Source organism: Amphiura filiformis, chromosome 7 (assembly GCF_039555335.1).
Source record: "Amphiura filiformis chromosome 7, Afil_fr2py, whole genome shotgun sequence".
In the NCBI taxonomy this organism is placed as follows: domain Eukaryota; kingdom Metazoa; phylum Echinodermata; class Ophiuroidea; order Amphilepidida; family Amphiuridae; genus Amphiura; species Amphiura filiformis.
The window spans coordinates 16,749,359-16,768,697 of record NC_092634.1 but is presented as its reverse complement, the minus strand read 5'-3'; the positions used below and the strand labels follow the sequence as shown (position 1 = coordinate 16,768,697).

General features: G+C 35.8%; 1 protein-coding gene across 1 annotated transcript; it reads left to right on the top strand.

Annotated features, from left to right (window-relative positions):
• Nucleotides 1–3,666: 3,666 nt before the first annotated feature.
• LOC140157679 (metabotropic glutamate receptor-like) lies at nucleotides 3,667–16,408 on the top strand. The gene is given in 5 exon segments (XM_072180919.1): nucleotides 3,667–4,232; nucleotides 7,978–8,967; nucleotides 9,213–9,607; nucleotides 9,610–9,827; nucleotides 15,498–16,408. Coding segments are annotated over 5 exon segments (2,664 nt in total). The 3' UTR covers nucleotides 15,993–16,408.
• Nucleotides 16,409–19,339: the final 2,931 nt, after the last annotated feature.

Genomic DNA, 19,339 nt, shown 5'->3' with positions numbered 1-19,339 from the left:
ATAAATCTAATGATATTTAGTGTATGTACCCGCTTGGTAGTGCATTGATTGGTCACCGCATGTTAAATAAATAAATAAATAAATAAATAAATAAATAAATAAATAAATAAATAAATAAATAAATAAATAAATAAATAAATAAATAAATAAATAAATAAATAAATAAATAAATAAATAAATAAATAAATAAATAAATAAATAAATAAATAAATAAAAGCCAACGATCATTTGAAAATTTTGATTTTCGTATTATGTACATTTTTTCCCAAAATGTGTATCTTCAATACAAAAGGTTACATTTCTCAAATAATCGTCGGCTTTTCCTCCCAGCTACAAACACTTTAAGTACATATAAGTAGATTTTACTTCGAGGATTGATAAATATAAAAATAAATAACTCATGTAAATACTGTGTAAAAGTTGATATCCAATCCCTTAACGAGATCTCATGAAAGAAAGAAAGGAAGATTGTTTACATTTTTATACACCCATTTGGACACAAATAACGTAATGTATGTGTTTTGCATCAAATCAAAGTTATAATCATAATAATTTCATATGAGAAAATGAAGTTTACATTAATTTTAGTGTCAAACATACATTTGTGACAGGTTGCTGACACGTTAATTCTCATTCATTTTGATGAGAAAGTTTCAGAGAAATGAGCAACTTTTCAATTCTCATAGTTTTGTCCAATTCTCATCACTTTGAAAGAAATAGTTACAACTAGTAATAGCTGTATTTGATCGTTTGTGTCAAATTAAATTCGCGACATTCTTTTCGTACACACGTGCGCATTTATGTCCCCATATCTTTTATACTTAGTGCTGTTGTCCATCCCAGCTAGACACTTTTCCTTCCTGATAGTCACCGGGTAGACACCGGCAAATTTCACATGCAAATTATATAGATAAATTTGGAGAAAACCTTCTGTTAATAAAATACTATGCTGATCCACCAGTCTGGGTGACTCACGTTCCAGTAATTTCAGATGATTGAGCTCAGTAATACATCAAAGAATGTCTTCCAATTCATGAAAACAAAAAGATAATCAGCTTATCGGATTAAAAGCTTAGCTGTAAGGTCTTGCTGCTCAGCGAGTGTTTGTAATTATGAGAAGGTTCTCTCCACATTCATTCTCTAATGAGTCATGGCAGTTGAGCTTGTGCTATCTTGCTATAAGAAACTTAAAAATGTACAATGTAATCCGATATGCAAACCGTGGGTATAGGCCTAGATGTTTGATATGGTTTTATCGCGACGATCTTGTCATGCGGGTTCATAATTCGACAGGTATGTCTTCAATGGAACACCGAGCTCTGGATGGATTCATAACGCTTGCCTACACGTGTGTTCCATTTCAAATACGTCAGTTACTCACCTTGATGCGGAACCTCTAAAATTTTAGAGTAAACACACAGCCAGTCCAGCATCCCCCGGGCATATACATTTTAAGCCACTCCCCAGCCCACCGGGCGGATATCCGATATGCAAACCGTGGGTATAGGCCTAGATGTTTGATATGGTTTTATCGCGACGATCTTGTCATGCGGGTTCATAATTCGACAGGTATGTCTTCAATGGAACACCGAGCTCTGGATGGATTCATAACGCTTGCCTACACGTGTGTTCCATTTCAAATACGTCAGTTACTCACCTTGATGCGGAACCTCTAAAATATGGTCTAAAAATAAACGGAATCACCAAGATTCTTGTCAGCAACTCTCAGTGTGTAATCTATAATTATCCTACTTATATTCAGAACCAAGTTTGAAGTTAGATCAGTGGGATGCTGCTTGCAAAAGTAATTGTTATGTGGAATATAAAAGTGAGAGAGAAAATTATCGGTCAAATATTAGCCTAAATTTATATTAAAGGAATATGTTATCTGTCCTTGCTTCACGGTCATTTGTTTTATATTTAGGAACAATAATACAAAATGACCTAGATTTTGGCCAGAACGCTTCAAACTTTTGTCCGTATTCACCTTCCATGCCCTGTCCTGTCCTTGTTCATGGTCACTGGTTTTAGGAACAATGACACAAAAAGACCAGTGAGATATTACTCTGACGTTCGTTATACACATGGCCTTAGACTGTTCAATTTTGTGCAAATGAATATATGCATGGAATATTTTAGATCTTGGTAGAAATGTTTAACATGCTCCAATATATTATATAACACCAACAACTCAAAAAAATAAGAACTTAAGGGGGTACTACACCCCTGCCTAATTTTGCCTATTTTTGCATTTTTCTCAAAAATGATAAAGCATTGGTTTCAAGTAAGATATTTATATTATAGGGGCAAGGACTACAACCACTGCACTGGAAATGTTATTTCAGCACAGACAACAGTTGTGGAGTTACAGTCAAAAATGAGGAAAACCAATATTTGATCAATAAATCAATAACTACTTGCCTTGAGTTGCTGAATTTTCAGTGCAGTAGTTGTAGTCCTTGCCCTATAATATACATATCTTACTTGTCACCAATGCGCTATAATGTTTGAGAAAAATGTAAAAATAGGCACAAAATTGGCCAGGGGTGTAGTACCCCCTTAAGGCCACATAAAATCGTCATATATGTACATTGTGTGTAAAGGTGTCCCATAAAAAGGTTACATGTAGAAAATTAAATGAACCTCATTTTACGATTGTACAAGTAAATAATGCCATTCTTTTCGATATTATGTATTCACCCTTCTTGTAATAGTCTTTAAGTTTCATCTCCGCATCTTAAATGCAACTTAAGTTATGAGTACAAGATGATAGGGGCGTGTCAAGAGTGACTAACCATCAAATATTGTACAACGAAATTTAAACACAAAAACGGGAACGGGAACCTCAAAGCAACCATCCGTTAATACGCATATACAACGTTTTTTGGTAAGACAATTGGCGGATCAAGACATTGAAAGTTGTGTTTTAATTAGTTATCAAGGTGTTGTCTTGCGTTTTTGTTATAAATATAGGTTAGGCCATTCACAATAATTGATTTTGAGTTCACTGAAAGGAGAAGGAAATCGGGCAAACGTGGCATTTTTAAAATTACTTTTCACATGTGATGAACTACTGGCGATGTATGGACTATTTTCACCGCGCAGTACATATCCCACCCAACTCAGCCATTTATTATTAAAGAAAAAAGAATTAAGCACCTGCTTTGCTTTTGAAAAAGAAGAAAAACAAAGGTTAAGTTTTCTTTAACAAACACATGAATATTCCTAGCCTACGTCCTGTATTGTTTTAGAGTTGCCTCCTATGGACTCAGATGAAACTTTTAACACTGTAAAAAACGGTATATTTTGTTTACATAATGAACCATTGTGACCAAATCAATGATGTGTGACACTACAAATTGGTCCAGATTTGTAAAACAAATAGGGTTACTCATGAGTCTTTACAATTTTACAATTCGTTAAATAGTTTTCGATTTTAGCATGAAAGTTCATCTGTATTGGTAATCCATATATATAGAAAGATTTAACTCTTGATCACAATACAAAATATTTACCTCCGAAATTTTCAGCTGTTGATACTACAGCTTTCTTCAGCGGACTGACCTGATCGAGCACACTTGAAGTGTGACGTGATGATCGGGTCATAGACCTTGGCAGCTTGTAGCGCCCTCCGTCCTTGTTCAGAGATGGTTGGTTGGCCCTGATATGTATGGCTTCTTTAACTCCTTAAAGCAAATAGCCATTAGAACAGCACCCCCCCCCGTGTGGTGGTATCGCTACGTCGACGACACTCACACGAAACTCAAGAAGGAGTACGCGGAGGAATTTACAGACCATCTTAACTCATTAGACCCAGACATCAAATTCACAACTGAAGGAGAGGAGGATAGATCACTAGCGTTCCTGGACACTTCCACTGTGATCCAAGCTGACGGCAGCTTAGAAATAAACATCTACCGCAAGCCAACCCACACAGATCAATATCTGCATTTCTCCTCTAACCACCCTTTAGAACATAAGTTTGAGGTAATCCAGACCTTGTTTCACCGCGCGGAGTCTGTGATCACTAAACCCCAAGCTGTGGTAGAAGAAAAACAGCACATAACGCAAGCTCTCACTAAGTGCGGCTACCCCGAATGGGCGTTCAACAAAATCAACAAACCCAAGAGCGCGAAATCCATAACAGGGACAGTACGGTTACATCTAAAGGACAGGTGGTGTTACCTTACATCAAAGGAATTTCGGAAGCACTTCGCAGAAACTTCCAGAAAGTTGGTATAAGAGTGACATTTAAACCTACAAGAACATTACGCCAATTTTTAGCGGCGGCAAAGGACAAAACCGAGAAAAAGGACGTCACTGGTCCGGTGTATATGATTCCATGCCAGGGGCAGACCACAAGAGGAACCGGCCAAGAATCATATATCGGTGAGAAGGAACGTTCTCTTAAAACCAGATTTTTAGAACACAGACGTCCAAGCACCACTTCGTCCGAGGTTTCCAACCACATCCATATTGAGTCACCGGGCCACCACGTTGACTTGGACAAAGTCCGAATTTTGGATAGGGAGCCCCGCTGGTTCGAGAGGGGAGTTAAGGAAGCCATACACATCAGGGCCAACCAACCATCTCTGAACAAGGACGGAGGGCGCTACAAGCTGCCAAAGGTCTATGACCTGATCATTACGTCACACTTCAAGTGTGCTCGATCGGGTCAGTCCGCTGACGAAAGCTGTAGTATCAACAGCTGAAAATTTCGGAGGTAAATATTTTGTATTGTGATCAAGAGTTAAATCTTTCTATATATATAGTTTTCGATTTATTTCAAAAAGCATTAGGGGAACTTATAAGTTGTGCACCCTATAGTTGGCGCTTAAGCGCTATGCTCATTTAACTATAAAAATCGTCCAGAAAACGAGACCACTTTTGATATGTTTTGCTATGTTCGCACGTATCAAGTTTGTACCTTGTAAAATGAACTTTCGTGCTTATCGTTAAAGATTTCAGAACAAATGCAAAGGTTTTTCGTGGTTTTCTTTCACTTAATTAAGGTTAGTAAATATATAACATTTATTTCAAATACCGCTTCAAATGCCCCCATTGTTTTAAATTATCCATCTTCAAATTACCGACCAGATGGTTCATGATTCAACTTAATTCAGTCAACTTTGCTTCACAAAGACACGAAAGTGGCCCAGGCAGTCTTAAGACTACTTCATACAATATTGGCCATATCTTCACTAAACCACCGATTTTATTGAAACAAAACTTATGTAGTTTGATTATGAAATTACCTTGACGACAAAGTAACACTCAATACATTCAATAAGTGGCATGTTTGCCTGATACTTTTTTCCAAATTGTATAATTTCTTTTCTCTTTATAGCCTGTATATTCAAATTCAACTTCAACTCTGATATTGGCAGGACCCAGATATGAACTCTCCATTGGGTCACGTAGGTTAATATTTGTAGCGTTCGGTTTCTTCTTTTTTTATAATGAAGCTGTAGATATGTACTTGTTATTGCCAGGATAGACGTTACAGGTGATCCTTTATAATCATGCTAATTTTCATTCAAACTGTCACAAACTAGGTCAAGTCATCGGCCGCGGATGTTGTTCAGCATTGTTCAGTGACTTTGTTACTCGCCCAAAAGATCGGCGCGAAATATGCCACACTCGAGGACATTAAAGTGATCGGAAATGAGAGAGTACCAAAAACAGTTTAAAGGTGTGAAATGCATTCAACTATAGCATTTAAACACATTAAATGTAAAGCAGCTCCAATGCCTTAAACTAAAGAGAGAGAAAAGCAAATACGAAGCGCATAAATACAAATAGAACACCTTTATTGTCATATCTTCCTTGATTAAGAAAGCCTCTATTAATTTTGTACAAGTAAAAATGCTGGAGTAATTCTCACAATTATTTCAATTTTTAAGGTTGATGTTTTATAGATATAACCGATTCCTGTCAAAAACCAATACCTACATTTTTTTTTTTGTTTTACCTTTGTTTAACAATTTTCAAAGTTAAGAATATTTCAAACTTGCTTGTTAATATTATTATTTGTCTTTAAGTTACCATGGTTACAAGCGATTACAATGAAAACCATACAAAACATGAAAATGCAGGATAACAGAATCAGTGACAAAGTATTTGTAGGATTCCTCGCATTCAATCAGTTCAACATCACTCAAATGTGTAACTGAAATCGAAAAGTTTTCGATGGTATTTCAAAAATATACTGACAATCATATTAATTTCAAAGATTAAATTCCTTTTATGTAAAGATCAAAATGTTTGCATAGATTGTTAGAAAGTAGCTCCGCCAAAAACAAAAAACAGAAAACACCTTTTTTAGACACGGTGTAGTGTGGTAGTTAATTGGATTTACAGTGTACTTTATTTCATCTAAATATGGAAACACGTCATTGTGTTTTATCAAAATTCTTTGTTGGATTATATTGTTTGACAGCTACTGAGTAGTTGCTTTAAATTATATATTCTTCCGACAGTATATTGTTTCTTTTTGTATTCTTATACTCAGTGTGTTACTTCTTATTAATAATAAAATGTATCGACATCTCTTTCCAAAGTTATATTTTCAGTGTATATCTTTGATAGTGGGCGATTTGTTTTGAATTTTTATAAAATCACCCATTACCAGAATAGTAATGTTACTTTTTAATTGAGGTGGTTTTTCAAATCCCTTACCCGTGCTGGTGAAAATAACATTAATATCATTTCTAATGTCGTTTTATTTATGTTGAATCAAACTTTGAACTTAAAAATAATATTGCATGTCTAATGTTATAACGCTATACTCGGAAAACCTGGTGTGTTTTGAATCCATACTAATTCGAGTCCGCGCAAATTTGCACGCTCACGTACTAACAGCACTAGGTGGATAAACGTGAACACGATACGTAAACGCAAGATGTCACCTGACATTGCTGTAACCAATCGGTACTCTTGGATGGCACCCACAGACTACTACAGACCATGTTTCAAAAGTCAAAGTCCCCGTGCATTGTATGCTGTGAATTCGCGCATATTCATGAAGGCCGGTTGTTCGATCGTGCCGTGTCTAACAATATCGCGCAAGCGTTGCGTGCCTTCGTGTATACGCGATAGAACATTGCGTGCCTTCGCGATTGTCTGTCGCATTTCATGGAACAACCGGCCCTCAATATCGGGTGATGCTAATACTTTGACTGCTTGTACGCGGTCTGTTATCTTTTTCGTCCATTATGGCACCTAATTGCCGACACACTTTCACGTAGCGTATCCAAGTTCATTCACCTTGTGCTGCCTGCTGCATACACAAATATTGCAAATAAACGGATAAGATTAATTTGTCTAAATCGATTTGGATTTAAAATACATTGTGCAGCATTCTGTTTCCATTTAACTTGAAATACGTTACGAATTCGATGAAAACAAGCAAATTTACTACATGTTTGGCTGTTTTCATTGACTGTTAACAAGAAATGCTTGATTCGATTAGCTCTCGGCATTAGCCATGTTTATGTCCGCCCACAAGCACGACAAGAGAAGATTGATATAGTGTCCACGCTCTTTACTCCATGGTTACCTCGGAAACGGTACAAATACTATAAAATTGATACGGGTGTGACGGAAACGGAAAAGCAGTGTTAATCATGTTGTGTGATTTCTGTCGTAAAGCGTGTTTATACATGGTAACCTTTGGAGCATTGTTTAAATAGAGAGAACATATAAACATCTTTGATCTTGATTTCACTCTTGTTATGTAAAATTCAGGAATCTCTGATATCTCAATCAATATTGTAACTCTCCATAAGTTCACTTATACACACACACACACAATCTATCGCGCAATGGATAGGCTAACAGAAAAACTGTTCTTGTTGAATATCGTATTACTCATATACATTTTCTCTGCTACATGTAACACTGTGCCCGAGTCAGCATGTGAAGTATACACCAAACCAGGGAATATTACACTCGCTGGGATATTTCCATTCCGTAAAGCTTCGAGGAGTATTGCAATCCAGGTACAACTTTCTGGGGATTGCAACTCTCTGAGGCAATGATATGGGCTATTGAACAAGTCAACAATCGCCAAGACCTATTACCAGATGTAACTATTGGCTATGAAATTCGAGACGATTGTAGAACAGAAGACTCCGCACTTTGGGCCGCACTTTCTTTCTTTACAGACACGTGTCATATATACCAGAACAAAACGGATGCGAATATAGTTGGGATTATTGGAGGAGCGTTCAGTTCTACCAGTATCTTCATATCTAAAGTTGCCAACATATATAAAATACCATTTATTTCATTTTCTGCTACAAGCGATGAATTAAGTGACAAGGAAAGATTTCCTTTTTTCCTTCGCACTTTACCTCCGGATAGGTATCAAGCTGGTGTTTTCATAGACATTATCTTAAAGTACAATTGGAAATACATGGCATTGATTTATTCTGCTGATACGTATGGGATACATGGAGCGACACAGATCAAATCGTTAGCGGAAGAGTACGATATCTGCTTAGCACTTTCCGCGGCAGTGCAACCACACGCACCACAAAATGAGATTGATGCGGTAATTGAGAAGTTAAAACGTGTTCCAAAAGCTAAAGTTGTGATAATATTTGCACTCGATGACATAGCTGATGGTCTTCTCAGTACAATTTATAGACGAAATTTAAATTTGAACATTACTTGGATTGCAAGCGATGGTTGGGGATATGAAAGCGAAACCCTAGAGTGGGCAAGTGTTTTAGTGGGAAGTTTCTTTATTAAGTTCAGTCGTCCACATGCACCAGATTTTGAACATTACTTTAGTAGTCTAGATCCGAAACTTATACCCGGAAGCCCGTGGTACAATGAATATTGGCAAGACTGGCAGATAACGCAAGATTGCAGAGACATTACACACTGTCCATACGATATCGCAGCAAGTGGCGGGCCAGTAATTGACGCTGTAAATGCTTTTGCACACGCTCTCCATAACATGTTCTCGAACTGTAGTGACGGTGAATGTCTTTCTCTAGAAAATATAACTGGGGCAATTCTGCTGGAATACTTACATCGAGTGCACTTTAATGCCTCAGCTGGTCCCATGCGATTTGATGAATTTGGAGATACTGAAGGCAAATTTATTATTCAGAATTTGCAAAAAGATGATAGCGGTTTCAAAGTAGTAAATACTGGATACTGGGATCCTCGTGAGATTGACTCACCTCTTGTTATTTACTCAGAAAGATTCGATTCAATGACTATTCTAAAGCGCCACCATATTCGTTGTGTCGTGATCGGTGTGCACCAGGACAAATTGTAATACCTCTTGAAGAAAAATGTTGTTACGGCTGCCAAACATGTTCGGAAAATGCAATTGTGATTAACGAAACACAATGTAAACCATGTTTATCAACGCATTGGCCTGATGAGTCATTTACATCTTGTAAACAAATTCAGCCAACAACAATCTCTCTCGTAAACCCAATAATTTTCGCAATTTTATTTCTAAGCGTAATTGGGTTGTGCTTTTGCTGCCTTACAGCAGGTGGACTTTGGTCTTACAGAGAACACCCTCTGATGAAGGCCACAAGTCGAGAGCTCAGTGCAGTAAACCTTGTAGGTCTTGGTATTGCATTTTGGGAGTATTCCCTCTTCTTGTTGAGCCAACTACAGTTTCGTGTATGCTATCAGAGGCAGCGATATCTTTAGCCTTCAACATCATGTTTGCACCTACTTTTCTTAAAGTTACACGCATATTTCGTATATTTCGAGCAGGCAAGAAATCGGCACAACGACCTACGTTTATTGGACCAAGGGACCAGATTATAATGGTGTTCCTTCTGATAGCATTGCAGGTAAGATAAACATATTACGGCACGAGTATTTTATTCACTTGAAGTCGTTTTGTACAGCGATATTCTGGTGCTGAAATGGAAATATCTGGCTTGACTCAAAAGTATTTTTATTTGATATTTTCTATGTCTCAAAGGCCTACTGGTTCAGAATATGGCGGGTGCCACCCTGGCACCCTTGGGCATTTTGGTTCAGAAGTTATGTGCCAGTTTGCATATAGGGATCAACAATTAAAGTTGCTCCGATTTTCATGAAAGTTGTAGCAAATTGTTCGTCTACCAAAAGGTACTCAAAAACATAAGAGAAACATTGAGAAAAAATACATATTTGTCATCCTTGGGCAGACGCATAATTTGATATACTTTGAAGTGATATTTGAACAACTTCAATTTTTGACCCCTGTATAACCCTATTGGGTCATTTATTTCAAAATGCCCATGTTATTTCTCAGTCCATCTGTACCTTTTAAATACATTAATAAAGCTACATCATATCAGATATAAAGACATCCGAAGTGGTAATGTATGAGGCTCGGACATCCGGAATAGAAATGAAAACGCCTCTCAACCGCATATCCTATAAATATCAACCGACCTTAATTATATGTAGGTCTGTGTCACGCATCCTGAATATCGGAATTTGAATGTATTACCAAAAAAGACAAAAATAATGAATACGTTTACTGATGCTTATTCATACAAGTATATTATCATTATGGTAGTTATCATAAGTATAGATAAGTGAAAAAATATTCCTTGAGATAATGCCATGAAATGGATATATGCAGAAAAACCAAATCCAACTCTGTTCGTTTGTTGTACAGGGTGTATCAAAATGATTGGTACCCATCAGTATCCAGCGAGCATGGCCAAGAACGCACATCAAAATGCAGTAAAACATCCACCTTGTTTGTTGAATTTTGTTATATAAAAGGTCGTTTACACAATCAATAGTATTCATTTCAGGAAGATCTAATGTTGAATTTGGAAGAAGCAGGTGTTTCATTAGACAACAAAACTGATGGGTACCAATCATTTTGATACACCCTGTATATGATACAAAAAAACACCAAAAAAAAAAGAGCAAAACCAACAACTTTCACACATTTTGATTGATACAGAAGCTATTATTGGTATCTTGTAAGAATTTTTAAAAGATGTATGGAATTAAACAGGAAACAGGCGGGACGTTTTCCTCTCCATAAACATACAACCCTGTTCGACGTTGTGGACACGCTTGATAATTTTGTATTGGTAAATCTGCTGGCAGTAATTTTACCATTGGGTAGTATATTACCACTGATTTACATGCAGATATGTGTGATGGTTTGGACAATTCAACGAAACTAAACCTACGATTTGATGCCGCATATACAGACTTGACATTTAATATGGAACACTTTTTGGCAAAAATCCAAAACTGGTCTGGTAGAGGTCTGCATAAACGACACGAGCTAAATATTAATTGATGCGTGTCGGGAGATGGCGTAAAATAATTGCTTGTCAGAAAATGTGCTTTCCATTAGTTACATTATGGCGCTCATAATGTAGTAAATTAACCTAAAATGGCGGATTTAAGGAGACTGAATTTGAATTTTGCGGGGGTAAAATTTCTGAACTTGAGCAACATTATTCTGATATTATCAAATTTATTGAGGTTTGAGGCAATTTTATTGAACCTAAATACCAATAAGTGTTCGTCAGAACTGAAATGCACCTGTGATCTACCAGTTTTGAAAGTGGGAGGAGCTTTAAAAAGTATGGCTAAAAGTGGTATGCAATCAGAAAATTTTAATGGTCCCCTGGGGCCAAATATTATAAACTTACTGTACACAAAGAAACAGTGTGTGTTCATTGGACAACCAGGAATCCGCACAGTTGTTTTACCATAAGTTTATAAAGTTTGACCCCAGGGGCCATTCAACTTTCATAGTACGTACAGCTTTTAAGAGCCCTATTTTTATGCTCCTCCCCTGTTCAAAAACTTGGTATATTGTAAGTGTATTTCAGCTGTGATGAATGCCAGTTGCTGACGAAGTTTAAGAAATATCACCTCTAACCCCTATAAATTTGATAATAACAGAACCACGTTGTATAAAGTCCGAAATTGTGTCCCCCACAAAGCTCAAAAAAGGCAAATTCACTACTATGAGCACCATAATGTAAACATATCGAAAGCACATTTTCTATCAAACAATTATTTTACACCATATCCCGACACACCCCAATTAATATATAGCCCGTGCGGTCTATGCAGACTCCGTCCAGACCAGTCTCGGAACTTTGCGAAAAATATTCCATATTAAATTTCAAGTCTGTAGAACAAATCATGACAACCTGATAACCCTGTTTTGCTTATACCTTTCCCAATAACAATTTAATAATTGCCATGGCAATCTACATTAAATAGAAAGCATGTCATTGATATAGATCAAACGGTTGTAAAAACACGCAATATCACTTAATGAACAGAAGTCGTGTAAAACATTAAGGTTTTTAGGAAATGGGTTTTCCGTTTTTCTTTAATATCAAATATTGCAAAATAAAGTATCCTTCATGCAAACGGAATGGCTTAAAACGTGACGTGACTTTATACTTGTTAATTCTATCAAATATCGTAATTTGTTCCAATCAGTTTAATATTATTGTCGTACGACCCTTGGTCATTGATATTACTATGTGCCCTAAAGTCAAATTACCTAGCGGATCATCGTATTCTACTTGACTCTCCGCATGGATTTCGTGAATAACTGTCCTTGCAAAAACCAAAAACCATCCGTTCATGAATGAGCATCAACTCTAAATTACCGTGGCCAGACCTTCCTGGTCTTGCTAGATTTCAGCAAGGCGGTGCCGCATTATAGACTAGCTGTAAAGTTGGATTTTATGGCATTCATGGTCCAACCCTGAGGTAGATAACAGCCTTCCTCAGTGCCAGACAGCAGTCGGTGGCAGTTAATGGTAGTCTGTCGTTAAAGAAGTTACAACTGGTGTCCCACAAGGTTCAGTTTTGGGACAAACGCTATTTCTCTTGTATATAAATGATATAAATTAACATCTTCAGTCCAACATTCGCCCTTTGCTGATGACAGCATTGTGTTAAAGAAATCGCATATCCATCTGATCACAACATCCTTAAGATCCTGAAACCTTGGCTACCTAGGCAGACACATGACTTATGCCCTTCAATGTTGGGTGAGATTAAGTAATCTGCTAAACCACTAACTTCCTGTTGGTATTGATTGAAGTTCCACTCTCATCTGCAGAAATCAATACATCATAAATGTGGCTGAATTTAAAGTGATTTTAATAAAGTAGTTTAAAACTGAATAAACGTGGTCAACTTTTATCGAGACACCAATGAATTGTACAAAATATTAAAGTTTATGGCAAATTGTATGACAAAAGGAAAGAGCAATGCATTGCTGTTTAGTTAAAACAAAATTGAATGTGAAGATTAATAAAATCTGGCCTTTATATACTTGAAATAATTTAAACAACATAATAGACGTTATTCAATAAAATATACTTTGCGTAAGATGAAATGGCGTCAGAAAATATAGAACTGTAATAAATAAGTAATAAATGAAGTCTTAAAAGTGTAGGCATTGCAATTGAAGACCTGAGCGCAAGAAGACCGTAAGTCCACTTGGCCCCTTAACATGTATACACTAAAGTTACGTATAGTTTCTTAGGGTTTTATAATGTTTAATACATGTTCCAGGGTGAAAATATCATGAAAGGTTGTGAAAGATTTATTTTGGCCCCTGAACTTGTATAAAACATTACCAAACTATACGAAACTATACGTAACTTTAGTGTATATATGTTGAGGGGCCAAGTGGATTTACGGTCTTCTTGCGCTCAAATCTTCAATTATAAACATGCGAGACTACGATATTACATTTTGAATGTACAGGAAAGGCTTAAAAGCTCGCGTAAAGAACTAAAGAACATACGCGTACATTAAAACCATTATCGTCTTGGCGGCAGCAGTGCAGCTTTTCAAAGGTGTGCTGATCGATATGCAGGCTGTGTAGGAACCATTTCTTCTACTTATTGGTAGTACATTACCGGAGAGCAAAATACTCCATCTCATTTAATCAACTTAATCAAAAGTTACAGTCAGTTATCCGGGCCATTTATATGACCTGTAAAAACCGCTTTTGTGATAATCCTACTAGGGAAGAGGGTTGTACATGGAAATCAATGACTTCGTGAAATCAAAAAAATGCATCGATTACACAACAATAAAATATTATATTTACTGTTTTTACTGTTTTATCATGATACAGGTACACTCATAGAAATTGTTCGTTGGCATTACTCAGTAAGTTGATGTAAGTCGTTGCGTCAACTTTCCGAGTAATGCCAACGCGTACAATTTTGAGTAACGCTGACTCGATATCATTATGTTGGTCGCACTCGACTCATTTGCACTTACTTTATTGAGTTGTTACAACTCAGAAAATGAAACTAGCCTAGGTTAGCATAGTTTTCTAGAGGTGTGCTATAATATACAAAATTTTGCACTGATTACAAAAATAAATATTTGAATACTGCTAATTGTGCAGAAAATGATCCAGTTACGTGAATTAAGTAACAAAGTACCAAATTGGAATAACTCAAAACAATAAGGAGGCCTACCAGTAACTTAATATGAACGAGTTACATCAACTTACATGTTGAGTTACAATAACTCAACTAATTGGTTCTTTGAACCTTGTTTATATTTCTACGTTCCCTGAACTTGAATTCAGAAGTTGGCATTACTTAAAGTTGATTAGTTGACGGAACTTTTTGAGCTTTTTCAGCATTTTTTAAGTTCGGATAACTAAAATGAATTTTGTTTTGGCAACTTTTACACTATTTTTGAATTGCGCCAACAAGGCGAACAAGTCATTTCTATGAGTGTATAATGATTCTCTTTTTACACTTGAAACAGATTAAAAAAACAGACAAATAAATAAATATTCACATTCTGCTGTAAAATTAAATACATGTAGGCTACATGTCAATGATTTTATCATGGTAAATACTGTTCTCTTTGTCACTCGGAGAGCAAAACACTCCATCTCATTTAATCAACTTAATTAAAAGTTACAGTCAGTTATCCGGGCCATTTATATGACCTGTAAAAACCGCCTTTGTGATTATCCTACTATTAAATCATTGCTTGGAAAATATCAGGTGAGCTTCATTCCAAGAGCTTTCAACAGTTTGATAGCCAAACTGCATGACAATGCTAAAAAATAATTGCTAGAATCACCATTAATTAACACCGCTTTATGTTCACTTTGTATTTCATGTTTTTCCGCTTTACATTATGTCATTATCTCGAAACAAAAATGAGACAATGCACTATGTTTAAAGATATTAAAAGTAGTATGGTGACAATTTTAATGTTGCTACATAAGATGTCGTCTCTTTGTATGTTTCCTCAGATTGATATTTAGTTGGGCATTAAGCTAAACACCCACGAACTGGAACACGTTAAAAATGACATGCCATACATCACTTATTATATTATAATTTTATACAATGTATGATATACTGATTTTAGTTGATACACTTTAAAACCCCAATATAGTTTTCCAATTTTCTCACATAAGCATTCAAACTGAAGCTTGGTAACATGGCGTAATTTTTGGTATTTTGCTGTTTTTCTTACAGATCGTGATAATCACACTATTCGCTACCCTGGACCCTGCAGAACCAGTATCCCTCATCTCAAATCCTCCTATAAACTACATAGAACGATACTGTGAATTCGGACCTGGCCTTACTGTTGGTATCATCTATAACTTCATTATCATCACGGGGTGTTGTATCATCGCCTTATTGGCTCGCAAAGTGCCTAGCAACTACAACGAGTCTAAATTCATCGGAATCAGCGTCTATTCTACCCTGATAGTGAGCCTCGCTGCGGTACCGGTGTACTCAACAGCTGATGCTGTTTTGCAGAAAGTTGCTACATTATGTATGGTGTTACTTCTTAACGCTTATCTCACATTAATATGTGTGTACATTCCTAAGCTGTATGCAATACGATTTGTTAAGGACGATGGACTCAATGTGGAAGACTGGAGGACGAGAAGCCTCGGTGGATCCATAAGTAATGCTCGTACGGCTTCTCGCATTAATAGAGTTATTCCTAGTTTGGATTAAAGCAAATTGATGTTCCATTTCAACTTCAGAATTTCAGAATGGTTCGTCGTGAGGTTTCTTATTGGTATTATTCTGTAATGTCTTCTTTAAAACTCATCTTATTCATAAATGTTTTGCACACAATCTAATTAAGTACACTATTAGCTACGCGCTATCCAGTCAAGTACAGATTCAATCTATCTTGTATAGACCAAGATTTCGGACAGCAAAAAGTTTATATAACTCATTCAACGATTCTTTGATTTGCCAACCCTGCAGCATGCTGGGAACCAGCTTTGGCCACTTTGACCAACAGCAGAAACTTTTGTCAACAGTATGCGCAAGAGATGCTTGGAAGCAGTCGCACATGAAGAATAACCTATTTCTTATTAAGAGATATTTATAAACTGCATCATTCATTTTAATTTATACCCTTTCACCAGACCCTAAAAATGTTTTTGAATGTGTGACACCTAAATAGGGAATATCTTAACTTAAATTATTAATGCTTCTGTTTGGGGATAAAGTTGTCAAATACAAATTGAAGCATAAAATGAATGAAGAAAAATGCATTTTTTTTGCCGAAAATTTCATAAATGGCTGTATATTTCTCAATGAAGATGGAAAAAGTAGCAACAAAAACCTAAATTGATGCATAACTAATAAATCTATTTAAAGCAATTTTCTATTTTAAAAATCGAGTAGTTTTTGGATAATACCAAAATGTCTTAAGGGATTTACATTTTTGGAATCGTGTATTTTATTCTCTTTCGTCAGCTATTCAAGGTAATTTTGGTTTTTAAAGGAAAACAATGAAGTATTTTCTACAATGTAAATATGTAATAGCAAATTCTAAGCACCGTTTGAAAAAGTACGTTGTCAAATAGATTCAAAATTGTTATTTCACGATGTTTACTCATAATTACTCTTGATAATGTAATAAAACACCAACGTATGAAGTGTGCAACGAACAATTATGTTATATAAATTATGAATGTTATCAAAAACTGTAGTATGTCCTTAATTGAGGGAAAAGATGATAATTGCACGTTTTGCGCTTGAATTAAGTTTTGTATCTCGAGTTTATCTTATGATTGGTTTGACAAGTGTGAGGTCATATGTGTGCTCAGAACAATGAATTCAATGAAGAAAAAAACCAATATTATAAAATACGTTAAAGATGAAAAACAAGACCACTATGTTGATTCAGTGAGTGAGTGTTATGTTGATATTTAAAGTGCAGGTGCTGCTCCAGAAAGTCAAATTAGCATCTGACTTTTCTAAACTTGTTTGTGGTATTTTTAAGGACCGTAAAACAGAACAAGCAGTGCTGTGTACCATCAATACTCCTAATTATGTCTCATTTTTTTAAATTATGAATACTAATTCAGTGTGTCATAATATCTTTCATATGTACGTTCTTATAAATTTGAGACATTAAAAGATATTTCTTATTAAATTTTATTTTATTAAAAAGGTAAGAAAGCCGAATGAGAAAAAATATACACTTCAATCGTTAAACGAATAGTAAATAATAGAGGTTATCCGTGTTCTATAAGTTGCATATCCTATCAGCGACTGCTATACCTTGTTTAGGACTTTCAAAAGAAGTACCTGCATGTGCAACTATGACTGCTTCAAAATAGCCCGCCAAAGTCATGCAGGTAACTCCGAGGTCGTGCATTGAATTGGTTTGAATGAGGAATACTACGGGAATCAGAGCCTTTTGTTAGAAGTCACGCATGAGTAAAGTGGATAACATCTATATCAATCTATATACAATATTTATACTAGTGGAGAATACAAAGTTGAACAAAAAAGAAAAACGATATAATAATGAAAGGAGAATGGTAAAAAATAGTAATATTACCAGAAAATAGATGAATAAAATGAATTATTAATCAATGAATTCAAAACTGAATCATCAAGACAAAATGTTTCCAGAGTGGAAGAGAAAAACTGTACGAAAACAAGTAAGAAAAAAATAATATTAGATTATTGCGAATGGATAATAAAATAAACCAGTGAAAATCAAGCTAACACATGAAGATGAAAATGAAAAGCAATCTTCCTTGTAGTGTCCATAAAGAGGAAGAAGTAGAAGCAGCAAATCTAGGATATTATGTAAAGTCAGTAGCAGAATCAAGAGCCTGTCCCCTCCTATGAAATTCGACACAAGTCTGCTGATGTTACCCTCGAGCCGTACTTGGTCTTGTTGTTTTCTATTCAAAAAAATTCAAAAACGTATTTAAGATCTCTACTGTTGAACTGTGGGGTTCAAATGGAGACGAGGAACTTCGTCAATACAAGAATCATTAGTTTAGTTTCATAATATAAGTTAATGCAAGCTAGGGGTCGCACAGGCGTCGCGGTTTGCTAACTGGGCTAGTTCGAGTTTGGCATACTGATTTTCTTGTCATTCACATTTCGCCACCGTAGTGGTTACTTGGTAACTGAATCACTCACCTTTTAGAATTGGTAGTACATGCCATAGATTTTGTGGTGCGATCATTTCAATCGTGGTGCAGAACTTAAAAGCGGGATCCAGTTGACATAGTGACTGGTATTCGGATATACGTAACACTTGGTGAATAATAACCTTTTTTTATTATGACTACCGAACCTATTCTTGATTAGCGCATATCGAAATGTTTTGCTACAAAACGATACTCTTATAAATATATCTATGCACAGTTTCCACCTCGATACACCTGAGTACGCACATTTGTTCAAGCACAGAGAGTCTAGCAATGCATTGTCTCTACACAGTATGTGTTTACACTACACGGTTGAGTGCATAGCATCATATAAGAGCTGTGTGACCGTCTAGCTGGTGAATAGTGGAAAATACGTTTTGTCAAAACGTTTTTTCAATACGTCAACAGATGACGCAATTCCATGTTTATAGCAAGGCGAATGTGGTAAATCTGTTGGAAACAGCCTATTCACGCACACTTTTTGACCAAGATGTAGATTTTAAAAGTCAAAACCCCGATTGATCCTTACAATATTTTTCAATACTTACAATTTTATTTCATTGAAATGAAAGAGCACACTCATATTGTCCATAATACTAGATTCATTTTAATGAGCAATGGCCAATTCTCTTTAAAGTGCAAATCTTGTGCAAAAAGTTACTATTTTCTTCTGTTTTGTCATACGGTTGTAAATTCAATGAACAATGACTTTGCTTAAAGAGCGCTTAGAAATTAATATGAACCCTTTTTATCAGGAAGAGTGTACTTTTTGGGATTATGACTAGAGAGCATTTAAAAAAAATTATGAGTAGCAGAATCAAGAACCTGTGAAATTCTACTCAAGTTTGCTGATGTTATTGCTCTTGTTGTTTTCTGTCCGAGAAATTAAAA